At 42.6% G+C, this 22699-nt stretch overlaps 1 protein-coding gene across 1 annotated transcript in view; it reads right to left on the reverse strand.

Moving 5' to 3' along the window:
- Positions 1–22699, reverse strand: part of LOC149235927 (protein phosphatase inhibitor 2-like) — a 190913-nt gene that overhangs the window by 55991 nt on the left and 112223 nt on the right. The window contains exons 2-3 of the mRNA XM_089461480.1: positions 10393–10505; positions 10100–10270 (exon numbers count right to left, since the gene is read on the reverse strand). Of these exons, the coding sequence (XP_089317606.1) occupies positions 10100–10270; positions 10393–10505 (284 nt within the window). The remainder of the gene's footprint in view (positions 1–10099; positions 10271–10392; positions 10506–22699) is intronic.

The raw sequence follows: 22699 nt of genomic DNA on the forward strand, positions 1-22699 counted from the left end.
ACCTGATCCCACGGATTGGTGATCTTCTGGACCAACTGAAGGGAGCAAAATATTTCAGCAAGATCGACTTGAAGTCCGACTATCACCAAGTACCAATCAAACCCTCCGATGTGTGGAAGACTGCCTTCAAAGCCAAGGAGGGCCTTTTCGAATGGTTGGTTGTCTTTTGGGTTGACGAATGCTCCTACAACCTTCATGAGGCTGATGGATGACATCTTGCGGCCATTCACCAACTCATTTGTAGTGGTATACTTGGATGACATCCTGATCTTCAGCAAGAGTTAAGAAGAGCACCTCCACCACATCCGACAGGTTCTCCCTGCAGCAACACAAACTGTGTGCCAATTTGGAGAAATGCACTTTTGGCATGACCGAGGTTCAGTATCTGGGATATATTATTGATGAACTAGGGGTGTATGTGGATCTAGCCAAGATCCAAGTCATTCGGGATTCCCCAGCCCCAACCATTCTGACAGAGCTTCGTAGCTTTTTGGGTCTTGCCAATTTCTACTGCAGGTTCGTGTTGGGATTCTCTCATATCACTTGGCCCTTGAGTCAAGTCACCAAGGGAGGAGCGAAAGCAAAATTCTTTTGGTCTAAATCTCAACAGAAGGCATTCGCAGAGTTGAAACATCGCCTCTACTCTGCACCAGTACTCACTTTACCAGACTTGCAACAACCATTTGAGATTGAGACAGATGCCTCTGACTATGCTATTGGGGCAGTCCTTACTCAACAAGGGCATCCAATGGCATATCACAGTGAGACACTTTCAAACACAGTCCGGAAGTATCCCACTTATGACAAAGAGATGCATTCCATTGTGCAGGCTTGCCAACAATGGAAGCGTTACATTTTGGGGAAGGAAACGGTTATCAACACAGACCACCGACCCCTGCAGTTCATACAGACGCAAGGGAAGTTGCAGAATGATCGCCATCAAAAGTGGTCCACATTCCTGCAGTAGTTCCATTTGAATATCAAGTATATGAAGGGTAGCACTAATAATGTTGCAGACTGCCTCAGCCGACCCTCGATCATGGCGTTAACCACTGTGCTCAACTCTTGTGGGCACGAGACTTTTGGTTTTCGCTTCTCTACAATAGCGACCCAAAGTTCAACCACAAATACCAGATGCTCTTGGAGGGTCAGCGAGTTCCAGATTTTCACCTCCAGGATGCCCTGTTATGCCACCTGGGACACCTTTGTGTTCCTTCAAGCGAGCGAGCCAAGATGATTTGGGAAGCGCACTACAGTCGGGTCATTGGGCATTTTGGGGTCGAGAAAACAGTGGCAGTACTGCAGAAGTATTTCTACTGGCCGAATCTTCGACAGGATGTCGGGAAGTACATCAGATCTTGCACTGCCTGCGTCATTGCCAAACCAACCATCAAGAAGTAAAGCCTCTATACTCCGCTGCCTACCCCAAGTCGACATTGGGAATCCATCTCCATGGATTACATGTCAGGCCTTCCTTCTACTAAACATGGCAGTGACTATGTTTTTGTGGTCGTCAACAGATTCTCGAAGATGGCCATTCTGGCGCCCTGCAAGAATAATATCACAGCAGAAGCCACTGCTAAACTCTTCTTTGAACAAGTGTGGGTACACTTTGGGATCCCACAGTCTATCATCTCAAATCGGGACAGCAAGTTCCTCAATACATTTTGGTCCAATCTCTGGTCGATGCTGGACACCAGGCTCACTAAGTCCACAATTTTCCATCCCCAAACTGATGGCCAAACAGAGGTCGTCAACAGGATGATCGTACACATTCTGCGCATGTACAACTCAAAGCATCCACACACATGGGATGAGAGCCTTCGTTATGTCCAGCACAGTTATAACCAAGCTCTCCACAGCTCGACTAGCCACAGCGCTTTTCAGGTGGGCTTGGGATTCCAGCTACTATGTCCCATTGATGTGGCCATACCATTTGCAGCTACTCAAGCATATTCGGCTCATGTCCAATCGGAAGCCGATAAGGCAAACAGCTTCATTGAGCACATCTAACATATCCGCCAACAGGTCCATGACATTCTGGAAAAATCAAATGCCAAGTACAAGCAGTGATATGATCAACATCAGGTGCCACACAAGTTTCGGGCAGGCGACAAAGTCTGGTTGCATTTGCAGAAGGAACACCTTACCAGAGCCTATCGTAAACTCAGACCACTCCGATATGGTCCTTACACCATTACCAAGGCTGTGGCCGACAATGCATTTGAGCTCAGCATTCCCCCATTCCTTGGCTTGCACCCAATGTTCAATGTGGACCGCCTTCAACCATACTTCCCATTATTACTAGACACATCAAACATTGAAGAACAACTCACACCTATAGAGTTAAATCCAAATTGCATGGAGCAAGCCACCACTGATCGAATCATGGACACACAGATCAAGAACATTCGCCAGGAGAAGATCCAACTGTATCGAGTTGTCAAAGCAGGGCAACTCCTTCACCAGGGCAAGTGGCTTACTAGGGACCAAGTTCAACAGATGTTTCCTCTCATCTCATGGAGGAACTCAATGCAATGGGGACCATTGCTTCCTAAGGGGGGACGAAAGATCCAGGTGGATACTGGTGGCCACCCGCCAATTCCACTTGGACCCCCACCAATGTTTCTTTCAGTTTTTCAATTTCCTTAATTGTAGCACAGATTACTATTTTTAGCAGTTTTTCGAGTCCTAAACTTCTGGAGCCGTTTTGACGCCCTAAACAACCTTTTTTTGGCAATCTACAACGATTTTATTGACTAAAATCATCTTTTATGTCGTAGTTCTGGGAGAGATCTTTCCAATGGATTATCATGTGCGTCAAATGGAGATAATATGACCAGGTCGCGACCCCAGGAAGTTGGTTGTCCAACTCACCCCAACGGGGCCCATAAACTCTTGGTGTTACATCTCCTCGGGTTAGGGTTTTCTCTTATTGTTCAATAATAAAAAGACCCTTGAGCTTCATTGTAACGGAGTTCAGAGGCATGTAGCCGCCACATCTCTTCTCAAAGGATAAGCTACCATCGCCTGAGCTAGTATTATTTCCATTCTGTTTGTAAGCATATTTCAGTATTTGATATTAATGAAATGAAGTGTTATTTCTACTGCATCCTTGTATTTATGGTTATATCTGTAATTTGTTGTGTTTTTGTTTAAATCTGGATCAAACTCACATGGATTGACTTAGAAATGATCTTAGTCGTTGATGAGGATTTAATCATGGTCGTTGGTGAGCCAACCAAAGATTATAAGAGGAGATCGATGGGGTTGGAACAAGACACTTGAGACAGTTGAGAGATCGATTTCCTTGGAAGATCGAGCTATCTAGTAACCGCAGTTGAGCAAGGAAGAGGAGTTCGAGCCAAAAGGGAAGCAAAGTCAGTGAGGGGCAGAGATAATGATTCCGAAGGAGATTCTAGTTCCGAGAAGGTAGCAACAAGTGGCAAAAGCATTCCACAATAAAGGTGCACAGTAGCTTCAGTGAGCAATTCGATTTAGCTGAGAGGGAGGTCGATTCAGCGTCCAGAGGCAGAGAAAATCTTCCAAAGGGTTGGAGAGTCACTTTCAACAGCAAAGACAGGCAGGACAGCTTGATCAGATGTTGAATCGAACCACACGTGTGAGGGTCTGTGTAGAGGCAACTCAAAAGGCCTGCGCAAGGGTTTGGATGGCCACTTTTCTAAGGTAGCCAGGTGTCGAAATTACTTGTGGAGAGAAGAATTTCTCTCTAATATTTTTTGTCAAATATTTGCTGATTGGATAGCCAGTTGGGCATCCATAGATTGTACTCAGATTATTTCACTGCTACATAATAATAAATCCTCATCTGTTCACCGGTTTTCCCACATTGGGTTATTCCGAGGACAATTGCCCAAAAATAATTGTGTCAAATTTTTGTGTGCGCTCTATATTTCTCATTTTCCCGCATTTTATTTTCTGCAGCATTTTTATGGTGAAAATTGCAGTTGTGATTTTATTCGTTGTTTCTTGTAGCAAATAGATTGCACTTAAGTTTTACTCAGTTAGAAGAATAATTTCCAGTTGCCGCAATAGATTGAAAAATTCACAGACTGGATAACAGAGTGTTTAGCTTGTTGTTGTTTGTTGGATCATTTGGTTAGGTCGAAGCACATTGAGATCAATTATCACTATATCTAGGATGTTATCCAAAGAGGAGTTGTAAGGCTCGAATACATTTCTGTTGATGAGCAGATTGTTGATGTTTTGACAAAGCCACTATCCCAGATGAAGTTTGCTTTCTTCTATGAGAAGCCTAGAGTGGTTGAAAATTCCTCTTAGAGAGAGAGAGCATCGATTATATAGCATCATGAAAATGACAATCTTCCTTGGGCTTGGCTAAGAAAACTCTATAGTTGGGAAGATTGGTTTTAAGGCTTAGAGTGCTCCCTCGAGTCATTGTGTTTGACTAAGAGACCATACAGTGGAGGAGATTAACTCTTTTGACATTGAGACAAAATTCCTCCTTTGGGTCATGGACCGAGAGACTATATCATCGGTGAGTTTGATATCGAGATAGGGATTCCTCCCTTGGGTCATGAATCAAGAGACCTTTGTTTATGGTCGGGGAGATGGACCCTATGTACTCTTTTAGGTCATAGGGGAGACCATTGGTATAGACAGAGAGTTTAATCTTGATTACTCCCTTGGGTCATTGAGTTTCACTGAGAGACCGATGGGCTTTGTCGAGGAGACTGATGTTGAGTTCTCTCTCTTGGGTCATTGGGTTTGATTGAGAAACCAGTGGGATGGTCGGAGAGATTGACTTTAATTACACTCTTGGGTCATTGTGTTTCACTGAGAAACCATTACATATGGTCGGAAATTTTGGCCTCATGAGCATATTAATTGATCCCACGGCCAGTTGAGTTTTGACATTGATGCCATTGGTTTTGGCTTATGGGATGAGCTTGATGCTATCAACCTTTCCTTATGATGAAATTTGTACATCTATTAAAGTCAATGAAAAGTACCTGCCTTGTTAAGAGGGATTGATGAAAATTTGTAGCTACGGTCGATATTTTCATCATCAGAAATAAAGGAGAAACAATTTGTTTCCATCTTTCCAACTCAGCCCCACCTCATGAATGTTGATTTGGGGTAGCATCGAATGTGCTCTAGCCACGAAATTTGGTAGAGAGGTTAGGGCACATGCGATCTCCAATACCTAGAAAGGGTTTGGGCAGATTTTAAACAGTTCAGGAGAGATTAAAATAATTAATATTTTTAATGGAGTCCCTAAGTCTAAACTTAGGGAAAATAAAATATTAATGTGTATTAGCCGTTGATTGGGGACTTAATCTCGGCCGTTGATATGTCAACAAGAAAAGTATAAGAGGAGGCTTGAGGGTCACTTCGAGAATACACCAAAGTGATCAGTCATTCTATTCTCTAGAGCGGAGTTTGCTAAGAGAGATAGAATCAGTGATCGGGAGAGCAGCTGAGGAGCATTGAGTACAGAGAGACGCAGAGGCAGAGATAGTGTCGGGATAACAACAAAGCAGCTAGAGAGAGAGACGCAAGAGAAGCCAGTGCTCACGCAGAGGCAGCTAAGTGTGGCAGAGCACCAGAGGGGCCAGCGTAGCTGACGCAGAGGCTCAGAGAGCTGATGCAGGGCCTCCTGGGGCTGATGCAGGCCAAACTAGACTGACGCAGTGCCAGCGTTGGGCAGACGCTGGGGTTTCTGGGGCAGATTGGTGCTTAATAGCTGCCAGAAGGATTATCCGGGGTTTCAGCCAGTAGATTTGTCAGAAACCGAGATGTATCATTGCTAAGGAAATTCTCTGTTGGGTAGGCTAGTTTCGGCACGCAGATTGTACTCTGATATTGCTTAATAAGAAAACCCTCAGATAGCTGCACCGGTTTTCCCGCATTGGGTTTTTCCAAGGACATTAGTCCAAAAATAATGGTGTCATATGGTGTGTTTGTTCTTGTTTCTTTTAGTTGTTGATCTGTAATATGTTGGGCATGCACTAATGTTTATTTTTAGTATTTACATTGTAAATAACTTGTTAAGGAAAAAATAACAAGTAGGCAGAAATAAATCAGATAAAGTGCATGGAGGGTTTCTAACTAAGTAAACTTAGAAATTTCAACATGGTATCGGAGCGTGATTGCAAATCACAGGACTAAAAGACATCAGCCGAGCGGAGCAATAGCAACAAAAAACAGTTGTCCTGAGGTGACAGAAGCTGTTTCTAGCAACGTAGAAGCCAAGGAGCGTGACATAGAGCCAACTAGGGCCACGCAAGGGAAGTTGGGAGTTGCGCAAAGCCCTAGAAAGGCCAGTGTTGCTGACGCAGAGGGCCAGAGGGCTGACGCAAGGCATCCCAGGGCTGACGCAGAGCCAGCGTGAGGCAGAGAGGGGCTGACGCAGTTCACAGAGAGGCAGTTGCTGGGGTCTAAAAGGCTGCAGGAATATTGCAGAGTGGAGCTGGTGAGGTACTGTAGTCAGAACAATACCTGACAGAGCAGGGCCAGAGGAGTTGTTACCAAGGGTTTCTAGCTGAGGAACCCGGATCAGAAGTGCAGTTGCACAAGTCGATCAGAGTAGGGGGCATCTCGACAAGCGGCAGAAGGATTTCCAGGAGGGAAATCAGGACTCAGAGGGATTCCAAAAGAGAACTTCCAGACGAGAAGTAGAGACTCAGAGGAGTCGAACAGAGAACTTCCAGGAGGGAAGTAGAGGAGCATCATGGCACTACACGGGGTAAGAGACCAGGATAGACTAGACAGAGCATCGAACTTCGCAGTCTGGAAGGCCAAAATCTTATCAGTGCTTGACAGGAATCGTGTTAAAAACTTCGCCTTGAAGGTAATAGCTGTCCCAGTCGACCCCAATGATAATGATAGGTACGAAAAGGCGATGGCGAAAGCCAAGTGCATTATCCTTAATGGGGTCAAGGATCATGTGGTACCAGATATAGCCGAGAAGGAAACGGCATTTGAGATGTGGGAGGCTCTTAAGAAGCTGTATCAGCGTACTTCTGTGCAAAGAAGAATGTTGCTCGAGAATCAGATGAAGTCATATCAGATGAAGAAGGGACAATCGATTGACACCTTCCTCGAAGGACTGAATGAGATCCGAGACCATTTGACTGCTATAGGAGCGACATCGGATCAGCAGCTAATAGTGAGGAGTAGGACAGCCCTGAATATTATCTCAGAAGACTGGGAAGTGTTTGTCCAGAGTATACTGGGCAGAGAGACACTTCCACCGTGGGACGAGATGTGGGCAACTCTTCACCAGGAAGAGATCAGACAACAGTCGAAGACAGGTAGCAGCAACAAGGGGATCAAAGTGAAGCAGGAGGAGGAAGATGTGGCCCTAGCATCTGAGGGGAAGCAGGAAAAGCGGAAGAAGAAAGATCTCTCCAAGATCAAGTGCTTCTACTGTGGGGACCTGGGTTATTATGCAACCCAGTGTTCAAGGAAGAAGAGTAAGGGAGAGTCTTCCGAGACTAAAGCAGCGCCAGCACAGGCAGAGAAGGAAGATTTGACAGACGATGATTGTGCCATGAGTGCACACGCCACACTTGAGCGGAAGTGGGGAGACATCGAGCTGTAGTCAGGCGGACTACAGGCAATGAGGGGCAGGATCCTCAAGGTACCCAGCCTCTTGGATTAGACCTTGCTACGGGAGCCCCGAAGAGGAGTAGCAGGACTGGCTGAGTCAGGTAGAGACGAATGAAAATGAAGCAGCAGAGAGAGCTACAGTGCAGGAGTCCCGAAACAGCGCGAGGCTAGTAGGCTGCAAAAGTGCGAGAGCCACAGGAGTGTTGCACCAGTGCAGGATGGCACAGAGAGGTGTGCAACGGTGTGAGATACAGGGAGTTGTTGCAGCGACGCAAAGGTCAGAGAGGGAGCACTTGTCAGTGGCAGAGGGAGCTTCAGCATCAAGAGGATCTCTAGCCCAACAGAGAGGTCAGAGTTGGGAGATCAGTTACTTACTTCTCAGTAACTGAGTTGCAGTGCAACAGTGGGCAGCACGATGCAACATGATGAGAGGAGGTGCAATGTAGATGCAGTGTTGGGAGAAAGGACCAGCAGTAGCACGGATGCAGAGGGAGCTGTCGTACAGATGCAACAGTGGCAGTGGCAGAACCATGGGTAGCAGTACAAGATACAACAGTGCAGAGGATGGTGGGCAGCAAGCCTAGCATCAGCACAGGGACCGATGCCGGATGATCAAAGTAATACTCAATGAGGAGTATTGTTAGAGCATAGTCCTCGCTAAGAGGGGGTGTTCATTTGGGGTAGCATCGGATGTGCCCTAGCCACGAAATTTGGTGGAGAGGTTAGGGCATATGAGATCTCCAATACCCAAAAAGGGTTTGGGCAGATTCTAAACAATTTAGGAGATATTAAAATAATTAATATTTTTAATGGAGTTCCTAAGTCTAAACTTAAGGAAAATAACATATTAATGTGTATTAATATGAAACTGTGTTAGAATGGTCCAAAAGACATGGATCAAACCAGATCTAATCTTAGCCTTGATTAGGGACTTAATATCGGCCGTTGATATGTCAACGAGAAAAGTATAAGAGGAGGCTTGAGGGTCACTTGGAGAATACACCAGAGTGATCAGTCATTCTATTCTCTAGAGCGAGGTTTGCTAAGAGAGATAGAATCAGTGATCGAGAGAGTAGCTGAGGGGCATTGAGTACAGAGAGACAGAGAGGCAAAGATAGTGTTGGGATAGCAACAGAGTAGCCAGAGAGAGAGACGCAGGAGCAGCCAGTGCTCACGCAGGGCCACGCAGAGGTAGCTAAGTGTTGCGCAGAGCACCAGAGGGGCCAGCGTAGCTGACGCAGAGGCTCAGAGATCTGACACAGGGCCTCCTGGGGCTGACGCAGGCCAAACTAGACTCAAGCAATGCCAGCGCTAGGCTAGGAGAAGCTGACGCAGTCCAGATTGAGTAGACGTTGGGGTTTCTGGGGCAGATTGGTGCTTAGTAGCTGCCGGAAGGATTATCCGGGGTTTCAGCCAGTGGATTTGTCAGAAACCGAGAGGTATTACTACTAAGGAAATTCTTTGTTGGGTAGGCCAGTTTCGGCACCCAAATTGTACTCTGATATTGCTTAATAAGAAAACCCTCAGATCACTGCACCGGTTTTTCCGCATTGGGTTTTTCCGGGGACATTAGTTCAAAAATAATGGTGTCATATGGTGTGTTTGTTCTCGTTTCTTTTAGTTGCCGATCTGTAATATGTTGGGCATGCACTAGTGTTTATTTTCAGTATTTACATTGTAAATAACTTGTTAAGGAAAAAATAACAAGTAGGTAGGAATAAATCAGATAAAGTGCATGGAGGGTTTCTAACTAAGTAAACTTAAAAACTTCAACAATGAAGGGATTTGACCTTTGATCAAGAACCCCTCCAATTGAATGCCTATATATTGACAAAAAGGTTCTCCACATTTGGACATCACATCAATCACCAATTCGGATCTGTTCTCAAGCAATCTGCTCATACGTGCGAGGGAAGAAGACATTTGTTGAACAGCGAAGTTTGACTTTTTTGCTCTCTGCTTTGACTAGCATTGACTTGGACTATTCTGCTGTGGTTTGACCAAATCTTTGACTGTCTTGGAGGACAAATATTCTCAGGATCTCTAACTCAGCACTCACCAGGTTTTGGAGCTGTTTCTGGGGCACTGACTGAAGCTTGACCATAGGTCAAACTCTGTGATTTGACTGAAGTTGATTGTGGAAAATACACGACTGAATTTCAGTTCTTTGACCAGCTGCTGCAGGCTAAAATTCGGACCCTTGACCAGTGAGCTAAATGTTGACTCTCTCTCCCAAAAAAATATTGGTGTCTCTTGTCTCATTGTTTCATTGTGATCTCTGTTGCTCTACTGAACTTAAATGGTTGAAATTTTCTTAAGTGTAACTGCTTGATGATTTGAATGCTCGAAGAAGTTAACTTGTATCATTGGAAGTAGTTATTTGGAAGAAAAATGTTCTAGTCTATCTTGCATCTAGAAAATCAACAAAGAGATCAGTATGCAATATAAAATTTCCCTCTAAGAATGACCAGGACAATAAATGATATATTGTACAAATACTAACCTTCTCTGTCATATTCCATGTCCTCTGCCTCATCTCCAGAACTGCAATCACCACCTTCTCTGCTCCATTCACTGCTAGAAGCTACAAGTCGACTCAAGGCATTTCGGACTGCTTCAGCATGTGCAGCATCATCAAGAGAAGCCCCATTATGTGGTATTGATGGCACCAATCCTGCAAGGAATGTTTCCTCAAATTGGGCAGTAATGAATTATTAGAGCTTTCTCTTAACTATACAATGAGAGAGAAGACAATCTACAACCTGCTTTAAATTATTTTTAGCAAACATAAATTACCATCATCATTCTCTGGTGCATGATATGGAGTTTTGGGTTCATCAATTTTCTGCCTTGTAGGTTTGTTGGCTTCTATTTCTCCCAAGTTTGCTTCATCCCATATAACTCGGCTCCTGTATAAAAACGAAATAACATCAATCCTAATATACAGAATCAAACTTAGGAGCAAATTCATAAATATATAGAAGAATCATAATTGAAATGAATAAGTATCTTGAAATCTTCAAAAAGATGTAACTGAAGGTTTTAATATACTAAAGCACTAGTCATAAGGTTTTGATACCAAATGAAACCATAAACCCAGAGAGACTCATGGTATGTGCATAAAGGAATATAGAAGTAAAAATATATAGCCTAAGATCATCTACATTTCACATCGAAAATAAATAACAGCTATCCAGCAAAAATGTTTACTGAGAATGTACTAGTTGCATATACCATTATTACTACTATATAATCATCTGCATTCTTTCTCGAAAATAAATAAGGTAATTTTATACCAAAAAGGTTTATTAAGAATGTATATGTATAGTTGCACATACTGATACTACCACATAAATATGATACATTTCTGTAATCAGTAGGACTGCAAACACTATCAGTAGAATCATACAATGTAATACTTACAAACACCTAATCTTCTACATCCATTCTCGAAAATACATAAGGATAAGTTTATCTACCAAAATTGTTTATTAAGAATGTACTAATTGCATATCCAATACTACTCCACAAATAAGATGGATTTTCTGTAATTAGTGGGACTGAAAACTAGGGAAAATTTTAGGGGCTAATATTCGAAGGTGGGCTAATTTTCCATGCATTTTCCAAAAAGAAAGATTACTAACGCCTCTGACGGAATAAGAGTAAGGAAAAGCGGCAGAAGAGCCAGGCAGCCACCTCCTGCCTGCCTTGTTATCTTAATCTTGGCTCCCCTCTCGCTCCCAATAAGGACTCTTGAGAGGTTCGCCAATTTTCATTTTTTCAAAAAATATATTGCCCAAATTTTCTAGTATAGAATTATTTTACCTTCAAATCGCCAAAATTTTACAAAGACTGACTAAAATCATTAGAAATTTAAATTCTTTACAAAAATATTGCCAAACATTTTATAGTTTGCATGTCAACAACTAGCAAGATTTGTTAGAAAATCATAAAGGCAGAAAGATTTTCTTATCTTCGATAATTACTTGTCATGTTTTTGTATTCTTATTATCTTCTTTATGTCTTCTTTAACTTCTTTTCATCAAGCAACTATCAAAACATAAATGCATGAAGATCAAGACAACAAAGGACACAGTGTGTAGGCTCTCAGCCAGGGCAAAACCCCTTTCCTAGGGGAAAACCCAAACAAAAAATTATCTTCTCTTATTCAAGAACCAAATCAACTGAGACAACCAAGACCCTTAAACCAGCAAGTCCTCTCACAATCCACCAAGTCAGCCTCTCCAAAATAGATTAGTCAATCCCTACTCAACAACAAGGTTAAAGTCAAAATCTTCACTAAAAGAGGTCCCGGCCTCCCTTCCACTTCTGAAATCTCAGCCTGCACCCTCAGCCATGCAATTTCACACAGCTTATCTCATCCCTCTTGCACGTGTGATAGAATATGAGTAGGATTTCAGTGTTCTACTTCTTTGTTAGTCGCCTTCTCTTTATGCAAAGGATAGCCCTTCTCTGTATGCCTCTTAACACCTTTTTCTTCAATAGAAGTCGCAAATCGAATTGATGCTTAATTAGATGCAACAATAGGTCGAATGCTAGTCTATATATAGCATTGTTGATAATATCGGTGATATTCGAAAATATCGCGACATTTTCGGCAAAACGATATATCGCCGAGAAAATATCACTATATTTTCTGTTTTGAAAATATAAAATATCGCAAAGCTCTCCAGATACGGCTCTGGAGCACGCTCAACAGACCTAGCCGTCATTGCTCCTGCAGAGCTCTCTCGGCAGCCTCCCACTGCTGAGACCAACCAGAAAGAGAGTGGAGAAAGCTCTGCGCAGTGAGCCTCTTCATCAAAAATTTGAGTCCAACCAGCATGGATGCCGGAGGGGGCCCCCCTCCCCTCCCTCCTGAGATTGATGCCTTCAAACGATTGGTAGCCTCCTGTGGCAAGAGGAAAGCAAACTCGAACCAACAGAAATTTGTTAAGAAAGCCGAATCCATCCCCTCGGTAGAACTGCCTGCGGAACACCCGTGCCAGACTGCGCTGAACCTGGCAGATCGAGGGCTCATTGGACAATTCACGGGCCTCTGGCCCTCTCCCAAAGCTATTGATGGATGGGTCCAGCGAAACTGGAGGCCCCTTGTCTCTGAAGGAATCCAAAGCCACATGGTAGGCAGAGGTTATTATGTTTTTGTTTTCGAATCAGCAGAAGATCGAGATCTTATTTTCCGAAACGGTCCATATTTCATGGGCCCCCAAGGGCTCTATCTGAATAAATGGACGCCGGACTTTGATCCTTCCCAGGACACTCCTTCAGCCGTCCCTGTCTGGGTAAGGTTACCCCATCTTCCTCTTCATTGTTGGAACTCGGAATCTATGGAAACAATCGGGAACAAATTAGGTAAATACATTGATAGGGCTGAAAGGAGAGAACAATATTCGTGTGCCAGAATATGTGTTGAAGTCGATCTGGAGATAGGATTGCCTGAGGTGATCAAGTTGACCATAGCTGGCTGGTCTCACATTCAGGAACTAGATTATGAACAGCTCCCCTTCAAGTGCCGACATTGTCACGGCTATGGTCATTTCACTCGAAACTGCAAGAAGAAAACTGAGGAAGAATCTGAAAAAGAAAAGGGCAAACAGTGGACACAAGCCAGAAAAGCAGGCACAACCAAACAGAAAAACAGAGTCAAAAGGAAAGGAGGGAATCTAGAGACCGGAAGACCCTCTGCAGGGAAGAGTTTAACCGAAGATCAAGCCACAGCAAACGCCTCCATCTCAACAAATCCTTTTGTTGCTTTGAACCCTCCAGAAGACCAACCAGAACTTGAAGAGGGAGAGGTGCAACAATATACGGAACAGATAGTAGACGTAGAAATAAACTCAGGATCTCAGGAACAAACTGTAGAAGCCATTTCAGAAACCCCTTGTGTAGATGCAATCCAACAAGAAAATCAGGGCCCTCTAGTAGGCGCCACTTCCCCACCCTCTTATGCAGAAATGACCAAAAAGAAAAAGCTGATAGACAGTCTTGGTTCTTCCGAAGATGAACCTCTTGAGCAATCCAACAAAAAGGCAGGAAGGAAGTCTCGCAAGGAGATCAGAGAAGAAGAGGCGGAGCGACTAAAGATGCAGGGCAGTCAGTCCACAATCGAAATGTCACTAGGTAGAAACACAAGGACCAGACCCCCAAAGGGTGGGCCTGCACCACCCCTCTCTAGTAAATAATGCAAATTGTCTCTTGGAATTGCAGGGGTCTGGGAAACCCTTTGAAAGCTGAAGCAGTAAAAGATCTATTAAGAATGGAAACCTCAGACATTCTCCTGCTCCAAGAGACAAAGATAGAAGAAGATGCTCTTCTATCTTTAAGTCGAACCAAATGGAAAAAGAACTCAGGAAAAGCGGTCAGCGCCCGAGGTACTTCAGGGGGCCTTGCAACCTTATGGTCAGAGGATATGTTCCAGCTTAAAAGCTCCTTCGCAACCCAACACTGGATATATACAGATCTTCTACATCTCCCAAGTAAGATTTCTTTAGCTCTCTTCAATCTTTATGTTCCTGTTAACTTCCTAGAAAAGAAGGACTGCTGGAATTCTCTCTCAGACTTCCTAGAAATCTATGCCCCCCCAAACATCATTCTGGCGGGGGATCTTAACATCACACTAGACCCAAACGAGAAAAAAGGCGGAGTATGGGGTAAAGATCCCTTCCATGCCTCAGTGGAGTCTCTGATTCTCGCATGGGACCTTCTTGACCTCAAACCTAAGAAAGGTCGTTATACCTAGACCAACAATAGAGTTGGTAATGCCAACATTGCTGCCCGTTTAGACCAGTTCCTAGTTCAAAGTACTCTGCTGGAGGGGAAGCATTTAATCTCTTCAAAAATACTGCCCAAAATAACATCTGATCATAACCCCATCTCGTTGTTGATAGAGAAAGAGGAGGACTTGGGCCCTATTCCCTTTAGATTCAACCCTCTTTGGGTATCGAGAGAGGGCTTTATGGACATAGTGGCTCACGTTTGGTCGCAACCAGTTGAAGGATCCCCCAACTTCGTGTGGGAACAGAAACTCAAATACACTAAGTCTGCATTAAAAGCCTAGGCAAAAAAAGAAAAACCCTTTCCACTCCAATGAGCCATAGACAAAAGACAGTTCAAGCTCTAGCTGAGATTCAGTTAGGCATGGAAGGATCTGAAATCACCAAAGCTCAGCTACTCATCGAACAGAACGCCCAGTTCAACTCTTTTCTTTCCTTTCGACAGGAAGAGGAATACTGGCGCCTTAAGTCTCGCAGCCTCTGGCTCCAAGCTGGAGACAGAAACACAGCTTTCTTTCACAGACAATGCAGAGCCCGTCTCTCTCGGAATCACATTTCCGAAATATCCAACAAGGAGGGGGAAGTCATCAAAGGACAGCCTCTCATAAAACAGGCAGCCACAACCCATTTTCAGCATCTGTTCCAGGAGGATGGTTCTTCCGATGAAGACCTGGCTGCCGAATTTTTGTCAAACATCCCCTCTCTTGTCACTGCAGATGTAAACGCTGGGTTAATGATGCCTTTTTCTGAAAAAGAGATAGTTGAAGTCATTTGGTCAATGCAGCCGGATAAAGCACCTGGGCCGGATGGCTTCACCATCCATTTCTACAGAGCTTGCTAGAATGTAATAAAACTTGATCTTCTCAGAATGGTAAAAGCCTTCCAAAAGAAAGCCAAAGTGGGAGGGTGCACCAACTCCACCTTCCTCGCCCTAATCCCGAAAGAAGTTAACCCTGAGACTTTCGACAGGTTCCGGCCAATCTCTCTCTGCAATGCCTCCTACAAGATCCTTGCCAAACTCTTAGCCAATAGACTCAAGCCTCTGTTAGGGAACCTGATCTCCCCTCTGCAGGGCAGTTTTGTCAAAGGAAGGCACCTCATAGACAATGTGATCCAAGTGCAAGAAGCCCTCCACTCTAGCCACTCTCGGAAGGAAAAAGGCATGCTCATCAAGTTGGATATGTCAAATGCTTTTGACCGGGTTAAACTTTCATTTCTCTATAAAATCCTCCTCTCCTTCGGTTTTAGTGTTGAATTTGTCAACTTGATAAAAGCCTACACACACAGACCTTGGATAGCCCCCCTGGTCAATGGCAGACCTTCTGACTTCTTCCAAGCTTCTAGAGGGCTCCGCCAAGGATGCCCATTGTCACCCTTTCTTTATATCTTGTTGGCAGAATCCCTAAGCAAAAAGTTGACAATGGAAATGGAAGTAGGCACTATTCCAGGTATCAAGGCAGCAAGAGGGGTGGATCCTATAAACCACGCCCTCTTTGTGGATGACTCTCTCCTATTGGGAGGGGCCTCGATTAAGATAGCAAAGGCTTTCAAAGAAATCCTTCAACACTTCTGTTTAATCACAGGAGCCTTGATCAATAAAAGAAAAAGTGTGGTTTATGGCTGGAATGTAGATCACCCAACTATTCTTCGAATTGCCTGCACATTGGGATTCCCTGGGTATGACAAATGGGAAAAGATCAAATATCTAGGCCTTCCCTTAACCTTGGGACCAAGCCCTCCCTCCCTTTGGACTGAAGTAATTAGCAAGATAAAAGCAAAAATAGCATATTGGGGAGGCCAATGGCTAACAAAGGCAGGGAAGTTGGTTTTGATAAAGGCAGTCCTCTCCGCCCTTCCCATCTTCCAGTCTTCCCTCTTGCTAGCTCCTAAGTCTACCACGGAACAAATTTCCAAACTCCTTCGGGACTTCCTATGGAACGGGGGCAAGGGCAACCAGAGCAAGTTACATCTGGTAAGATGGGATATCCTTAATAGACCACTCCAGCAAGGTGGGTTACAGATACGGGATCCAGGCTTAGCAAATCTGGCTCTCGGTGGAAAAATCATATGGCAATTGTATGCAGATAAAAATCATCCTGTCAGCAAGATCCTCTGGAAGAAATACCTAAAGGGAGGCTCCCTGAGAAACCTCACAACAGCTTCTACTCCAACAGGAACAACAATATGGAATTTAGTCAGAAGAAGCATCGACCATATACAGCAGCATTTATACAGAATATCGGGCAATGGACAGAGAACATTACTGTGGGAGGATACCATTCAAGGGAATGCCCCATTGGCCACCCTAAATTCCTGTAACGATTTAAAGATCTAGCTAGTGAACAAAGGCCTCCTCGGCTTGCAGACATATGTTCTTGGGACAGCAAAGGGAATTGGGCAGGATGGACTTTTCCAAGGGTTCCTGACCCTCTGGAATCACAAAAAAACTTGCTCTGTGCAGCTCTCTCTGGCCTCGCCCCTGTCCATCGTTCATCCAAAGATAAATGGGGGTGGGGAAGAACCGGAATTTATACAGCAACTCAAGGATTCTCCTCTCTACAAGTTACACACGCATCATTGCTGACACCGAAGCTCTGGAAATCCGTTTGGTCTCCCTTTTGCCTTCCAAAGGTGAATTTCTTCACTTGGTTACTCATGCATAAAAAGGCACTAACAGGAGAAAATTTGAACAAAAGAGGGTTCCACGACCCCTTTAGATGCTGCTTATGCACTTCTACTATCGAAACCTGTGACCACTTATTGGTTGACTGCGTTTTCACACAAGAAGTCTGGAAGATGGTCCTCCCCAAACTTAGCATATCCACCCTGTTGTCACACAGATTGTCACGACAACGCTCAGAACGGGGGCTGTCACCCTGATCCCCGATCTCTCCGTTTAAGCCTGTCTCCCGCGGCTAAGGAGGGTAGACCCTATGGGATAATGAATGACCAACTAGGGATCAGTTGGGCTGGGAGACACGAAGGGACACAAGCACTAAATTGATTTTATTAAGTTAATAGACCAGTGCCTTATAGAGTTAATGACTGAATAATTAAATGTTGCAGAAATATGAACCATGTAAAACAAACATTTATCATCAAATAACCCAAGCAAGCAAGATATCCAGTAAATGCACAATGCTTTAACAATGATCCAGCAATTAAACTTCAAGGAAAATTAAATGCTTTGAATGATCATAAAACTTAAATGTTGACCAGTTACCACTTTCACATAGCTAACTTCAAAATAAACATTAAGTGCATTTAGCTATAGAAAAATACAAAAAAGACACCAAAATGATTTTTCAATTTTTAGCTAAGCCTTTCAAAAAAAAAAAAAAAAAATTTAATCTTTATACATTTTTATATTTTTTTTAAGCTAAAAATCAGAATAAAATTAAAATCCTAAATAGAAATAAAATCTAATCTAAAGTCTAACAAAAATAAAAAAGGAACATTTTTATCTTTTATGAATTTTTTTATTTTTTTAATTGATTTTTGATTTATTTGAAATAAAACTAAACTAATCCTGAGAAAATTCTAAGACTAAAATTTATAGAATAGGTAAAAACTAACAAATAAAACTAGAACTTAAGAAAAGGAAAAAAAAAAGGGTCTAACTCTAAAATTATATAACAAGGTAAAAATCGAACTTTTTATGTTGAAACTAGTAAATATATACATAAAATAAAACTAAATCGCTGACTAAATTGATCATTCAAGCCAAAATCGAAATCTATTGAAACCAAAGCCCAAACATTAACTAAATTCACCAACTAAAGAAATATATATAAAACCTAACCAAGAAGAAAACGAAAATGAAAATCAGAGATACTGTAAAACAAACCAACGCTTATTCAAATGAAAATCAAATACGCATATCTGAAACCTAGCCGTATGTGAAAAGAATTGATCGCTTTTTTGTTTGTCGTTTGCTGCGCAGGTGCAATGGGCAAGGGAAGAGCAAGTGTTTGACGGCAGCCTGAGAAAGATCACGTGGACGAGGGCAACAATTACTGAAAAATGGATCTGCAAGTCGACGTGAGGCATTCGATGGATGGAAGAGCTGCGGAATGGTAACTCGGGGCTGCGAGTTGAACGATGAAGGTTGAAAGAAAACGATTTGAGCATGGAAAGGTGAATGCGCTGGAGAAGTGAATGCCCAGGCGGCTGGCGTGGATGAAAGAATGCAGGTCCGAGGGTTTGGAAGCTGGACGAAATGGCAAGGGAGGAGCTGTGCAGGATAGCTGCGTGAGGTAGAGCCTGAGCAGCCATAGAAACAAACGTTGAAGGCAGATACAGGCAGCGTGGGCCAATTTGAGAGCCAGGGATTGGGTGATTAAAAAAACGTGAGTTTTTCTTCTTCTTTTTTTTGGGACAGATGCGTGGGCAGTGAAAGGTGAAAGAGCAGTTTGAGTGAGAGAGTGAGGGATCAATGCAAAGGTAGACAGGCAGCAGAAGGAATACGTGGCGCAGGTTAAGAGAATGGACGCAGCTAGGGAATGAAAGGTATGATGGGTTCTATGACAGCGAAACAATGAACAGATGGAGCTCACGCGGATAGGGAAAGGGACAAAACTCTGAGGACGGAGGATGCTGCGTGTAGAAAAAGAGCAAAAGCCTGCGTATGGAGCAGAGAGAAACTGGGTGCCTTGTGACTGCATGAAGAATGCAGGCTCTGAGAATAGAATTGAAGCCCCGAGCAGCATAGAAACTGAAACCGTTTAAACCCTTCCTGCTTCAGATTGCATAATGGGAACCCTGAAAAATTTCTTAAAACCTGTACCTGCAACCTGTAATGGCAAAAAATGGAACATCCAAAAATAATATGTGCAGGAAGACAAAACTAAAACCCTAAATCAGCTAAATAATTACAGCATTTACAGATTTTCGACTCTTAAGCAGCCAAATTTGTCAATAATCACAGTAATATTATCAAAATTTAATTTTAATCTGAGACACTTCAGAAAACCCTGCATGCATTCATAAAAAAATCCAAATGATAAGCCCGGGATCAAGAACTGGCTGGGCTCTTTCAGAAAACACAATCCGGGAGTTGGCTGGTTCAGTCGAGAACTTCCCCCGACGCCCGGTAATCTAAAAAAAAAGGATTTCCTGCACAGCTTAAAATTAACCATTAACATAGAGGGAGAAAACAATAGTGAAACCCAGATCAAATGGAGATACCTGCCATTATATTTCAGAATCCAAACTATCATTCAAACCCCAGAGATCAGACAAGATACCTGTGCCTGAATCAATTTTCATCAAGCTAAAATCAATGGCTGAAAATAAAATTATGCAGAAACATAAATCATCTTACAGCACTTTCAGAAGAGTAACACCAGCAAGATTTTTAACCCCAAAGTCTTTCTTTATAGCACAGAAAATGACTACAAGAGAGCTTTCTTTAGCACCAGACTCTCAGATCAAATCTGATCTCAAATGACCCCTAGCACCCTATTTAAAGGAAAAATTCCCAACAGCTAGTTCGAGTGATCCATGTCAAACTAATCTCGACTGTTGATGAGGATCAAGATTTCTTTTAATCTCATCCGTCAAATTTTTAAATGCATTTTAATATATTAAAAAATTAAAATTCTGCATTTATTTACACAAAAGTTTGACTTATTATTATTTTTAAATTTTTTTATTTTTTTATTTTTTAAATTTTATTTTATTTTATTTTATTTTTTAATATATATTTTTTTAATTTTATTATTATTTTTATCTATTTTTTAAATAATTAATTTTTTTAATTTTTTAATTTTTATTTTTTGGATCCTCGAACTTAGCGTTTGGAAAAATCACCTAGGACTTAGGACTTAGGACTTATGAGGGGATTAAAACATTTTCTAACCCTCAAGACACTTTACATCATGACTTTTACAATTTTACATCTCAAAGGGGAAAACCCATTTGACATAGACTCTCATAGACCACCCAGTTCTGCAACCAAATATAATCTAGCAGATCAACACACTAGGATTCGTCTAAGATTCTAATGACAAAATTCATTCTGGCTTTGGGGTTAAGCTGAAAGAAAACTCTACCGATCATGGATCGGTGAGACAAAAAACCTTCCGAAACGTAGATTATCACTAGAAAATTAGGTCCACCTAGGCAATTTACGTACATGACTCAACTCTGCTAAGATTATTTACAATTCACACATGCAGACTGGGTTTACAACATAAATTGGTCAAGTCGACGATGACTGTCGAATGGCACGGACACATCAATCAAGCGCTATCCCTTTTGCGAAGAAAAGGGGGTGTACTGCTATGGGAAGTTGACACGTAGTGGTCAACACACCCCCTCCCAGATATCAGTCGTTTCTCTCTACACCTCCTGGGCAGATCAAAACCCTGAGAAAAAAACTAAAAATGCAGGCTGGAAAAACATTTGGCAAGCTATTCCAAAATGCCTTTGGTGGAAAGTGTGGTTGGCTCGAAATGAGTGTGTTTTCAACAACAGGCTCCCGAATTCAGTGGAAGTGGCTGCCAAAGTAAAAGCTCTCTTGTTGGAAATAGTAGATAAATCAGTTTTTGCCTTTATTTTATCTGCAGAAGTCTCTGCGTGGCTAGGACCCTGCGTGACAGGAGAAAGGAAAGATTCAATCAGCAAACCGATGAAAGCTCCTACTTGGCACCTGCGTCTCACTGAAGGTGACTTTCTTACGTGGTGGCAGGGGACCTCAAAAGCCACTATCTTCTTTGATGGAGCGTCCAAGGGGAATCCAGGCACTACAGGCACAGGAGGATTGATTCTTTCCCTAGATAGATCGAATAAAACCAGCTACAGTTGGGGCCTAGGCATAAGTTCGAACAATCAAGCAGAGAGTTACAGCCTCTTAAAAGCTTGCCAGATTGCGAAGGAGTTAGGTTATAAAATAATCCAAATATTCGGAGACTCGGAGCTTCTGATTAATCTCTTAAACTCCGAAGATTATTTTCGTAACCCAGCTTTAAACAAAACCTTGCAGAGAATTCGAAACACATTGAAAGACTTTGACACAGTTGACTCATACCATATTCTGCGGGATTTAAACAAGCAAGCAGACTCGCTGGCAAATAAAGGTTGCCTGCTGTCTCAAGGAAAACTTAGCCTTAATGGAGGACCCTGCTCGATTCATCCTTTGCCTTAGACAATCTACAGAAGGCAGATCTGCACTCACTGGCCCCAATATTCAGATTGAGAGTGGTAATTGGAACTCTGAAAGTCACATTCAGGATCGCCAAGCAGCAAGCAGATGGAACAGCAAGCAAAAGGAATATCAAGAAGAAGGAACAGCAGCAGATGGTAGAAGGAACAACCGCAGAAGGAACAGCAACCAGAAGGAACAGCACCAGAAGGAACAGCATCCGAAGGAACAGCAAGCCGAAGGAACAACAGCAGAAGGGACAGTAAGCAGATGAAAGAACAACAGTAGAAGGAACAGCAACCAGAAGGAACAGCAACCAGAAGGAACAGCAGCCGAAGGAACAGCAGGCCGAAGGAACAGCAGCAGAAGGAACAGCAAGCAGAACGAACAACAGCAGAAGGAACAGCAAACTTAAGGAACAGCGAAAAGAAAGGCTGCAGAAATTGCTCCTCCAGAGATAATATGTAAGACAGAAAACAAGAATAGCCAAAGAATTTAATGAATTTTTGAATATAAGCACAGGAGAAAGGGACTCCGTCCTCAGCTCATTCTTATTGCTCAGTTTTTAAAAGCTACTGTCGATTGTAATAGGAGCATGCTCCACTTTTGGCAATAAATACACTAACTGTTCTTGTTAAAAAATATATATATATAAAATATCACGATATTTTCGGCAAAACGATATATCGCCGAGAAAATATCGCGATATTTTCAAAATATCGGCTAGGTTTAAAAATTTAAAGAATTTATTTTTATGCTTGCCGATATTTTCGCCGATATTGCCGATAAGATGTTTTATGGACCCTCGCCGATATTTTTCCGATACCGATATTATCAACACTGATATATAGTAGTCGAATCACCTTTATGAGGCCGACCTGATAGATGTTGAGGCCAACTTGGTGGAGGGACTAGACATATTTTTTGACATTAATATATATTCTTTCTTGACATAAGAAGCCCAAGAAGGGTCTAGAACATGATGACAAGGAAAATGACTCATAACACAACCCTAAAAGCACTCAATGGATGCTTTGACTTATAACCATAATAAATAGAGCATGAAACCCATGCTTATAAAAATAATTTTCTTTGATCTTTACAATGATTTTATTTTCTTCTCTTTACAAATATATAAGAATTACATTATGTCATGAGCCAAACA

This window comes from Pinus tabuliformis, chromosome 8 (assembly GCF_031772625.1).
Source record: "Pinus tabuliformis cultivar Carrire ecotype Pingquan chromosome 8, CPIR1, whole genome shotgun sequence".
NCBI classification, from domain to species: domain Eukaryota; kingdom Viridiplantae; phylum Streptophyta; class Pinopsida; order Pinales; family Pinaceae; genus Pinus; species Pinus tabuliformis.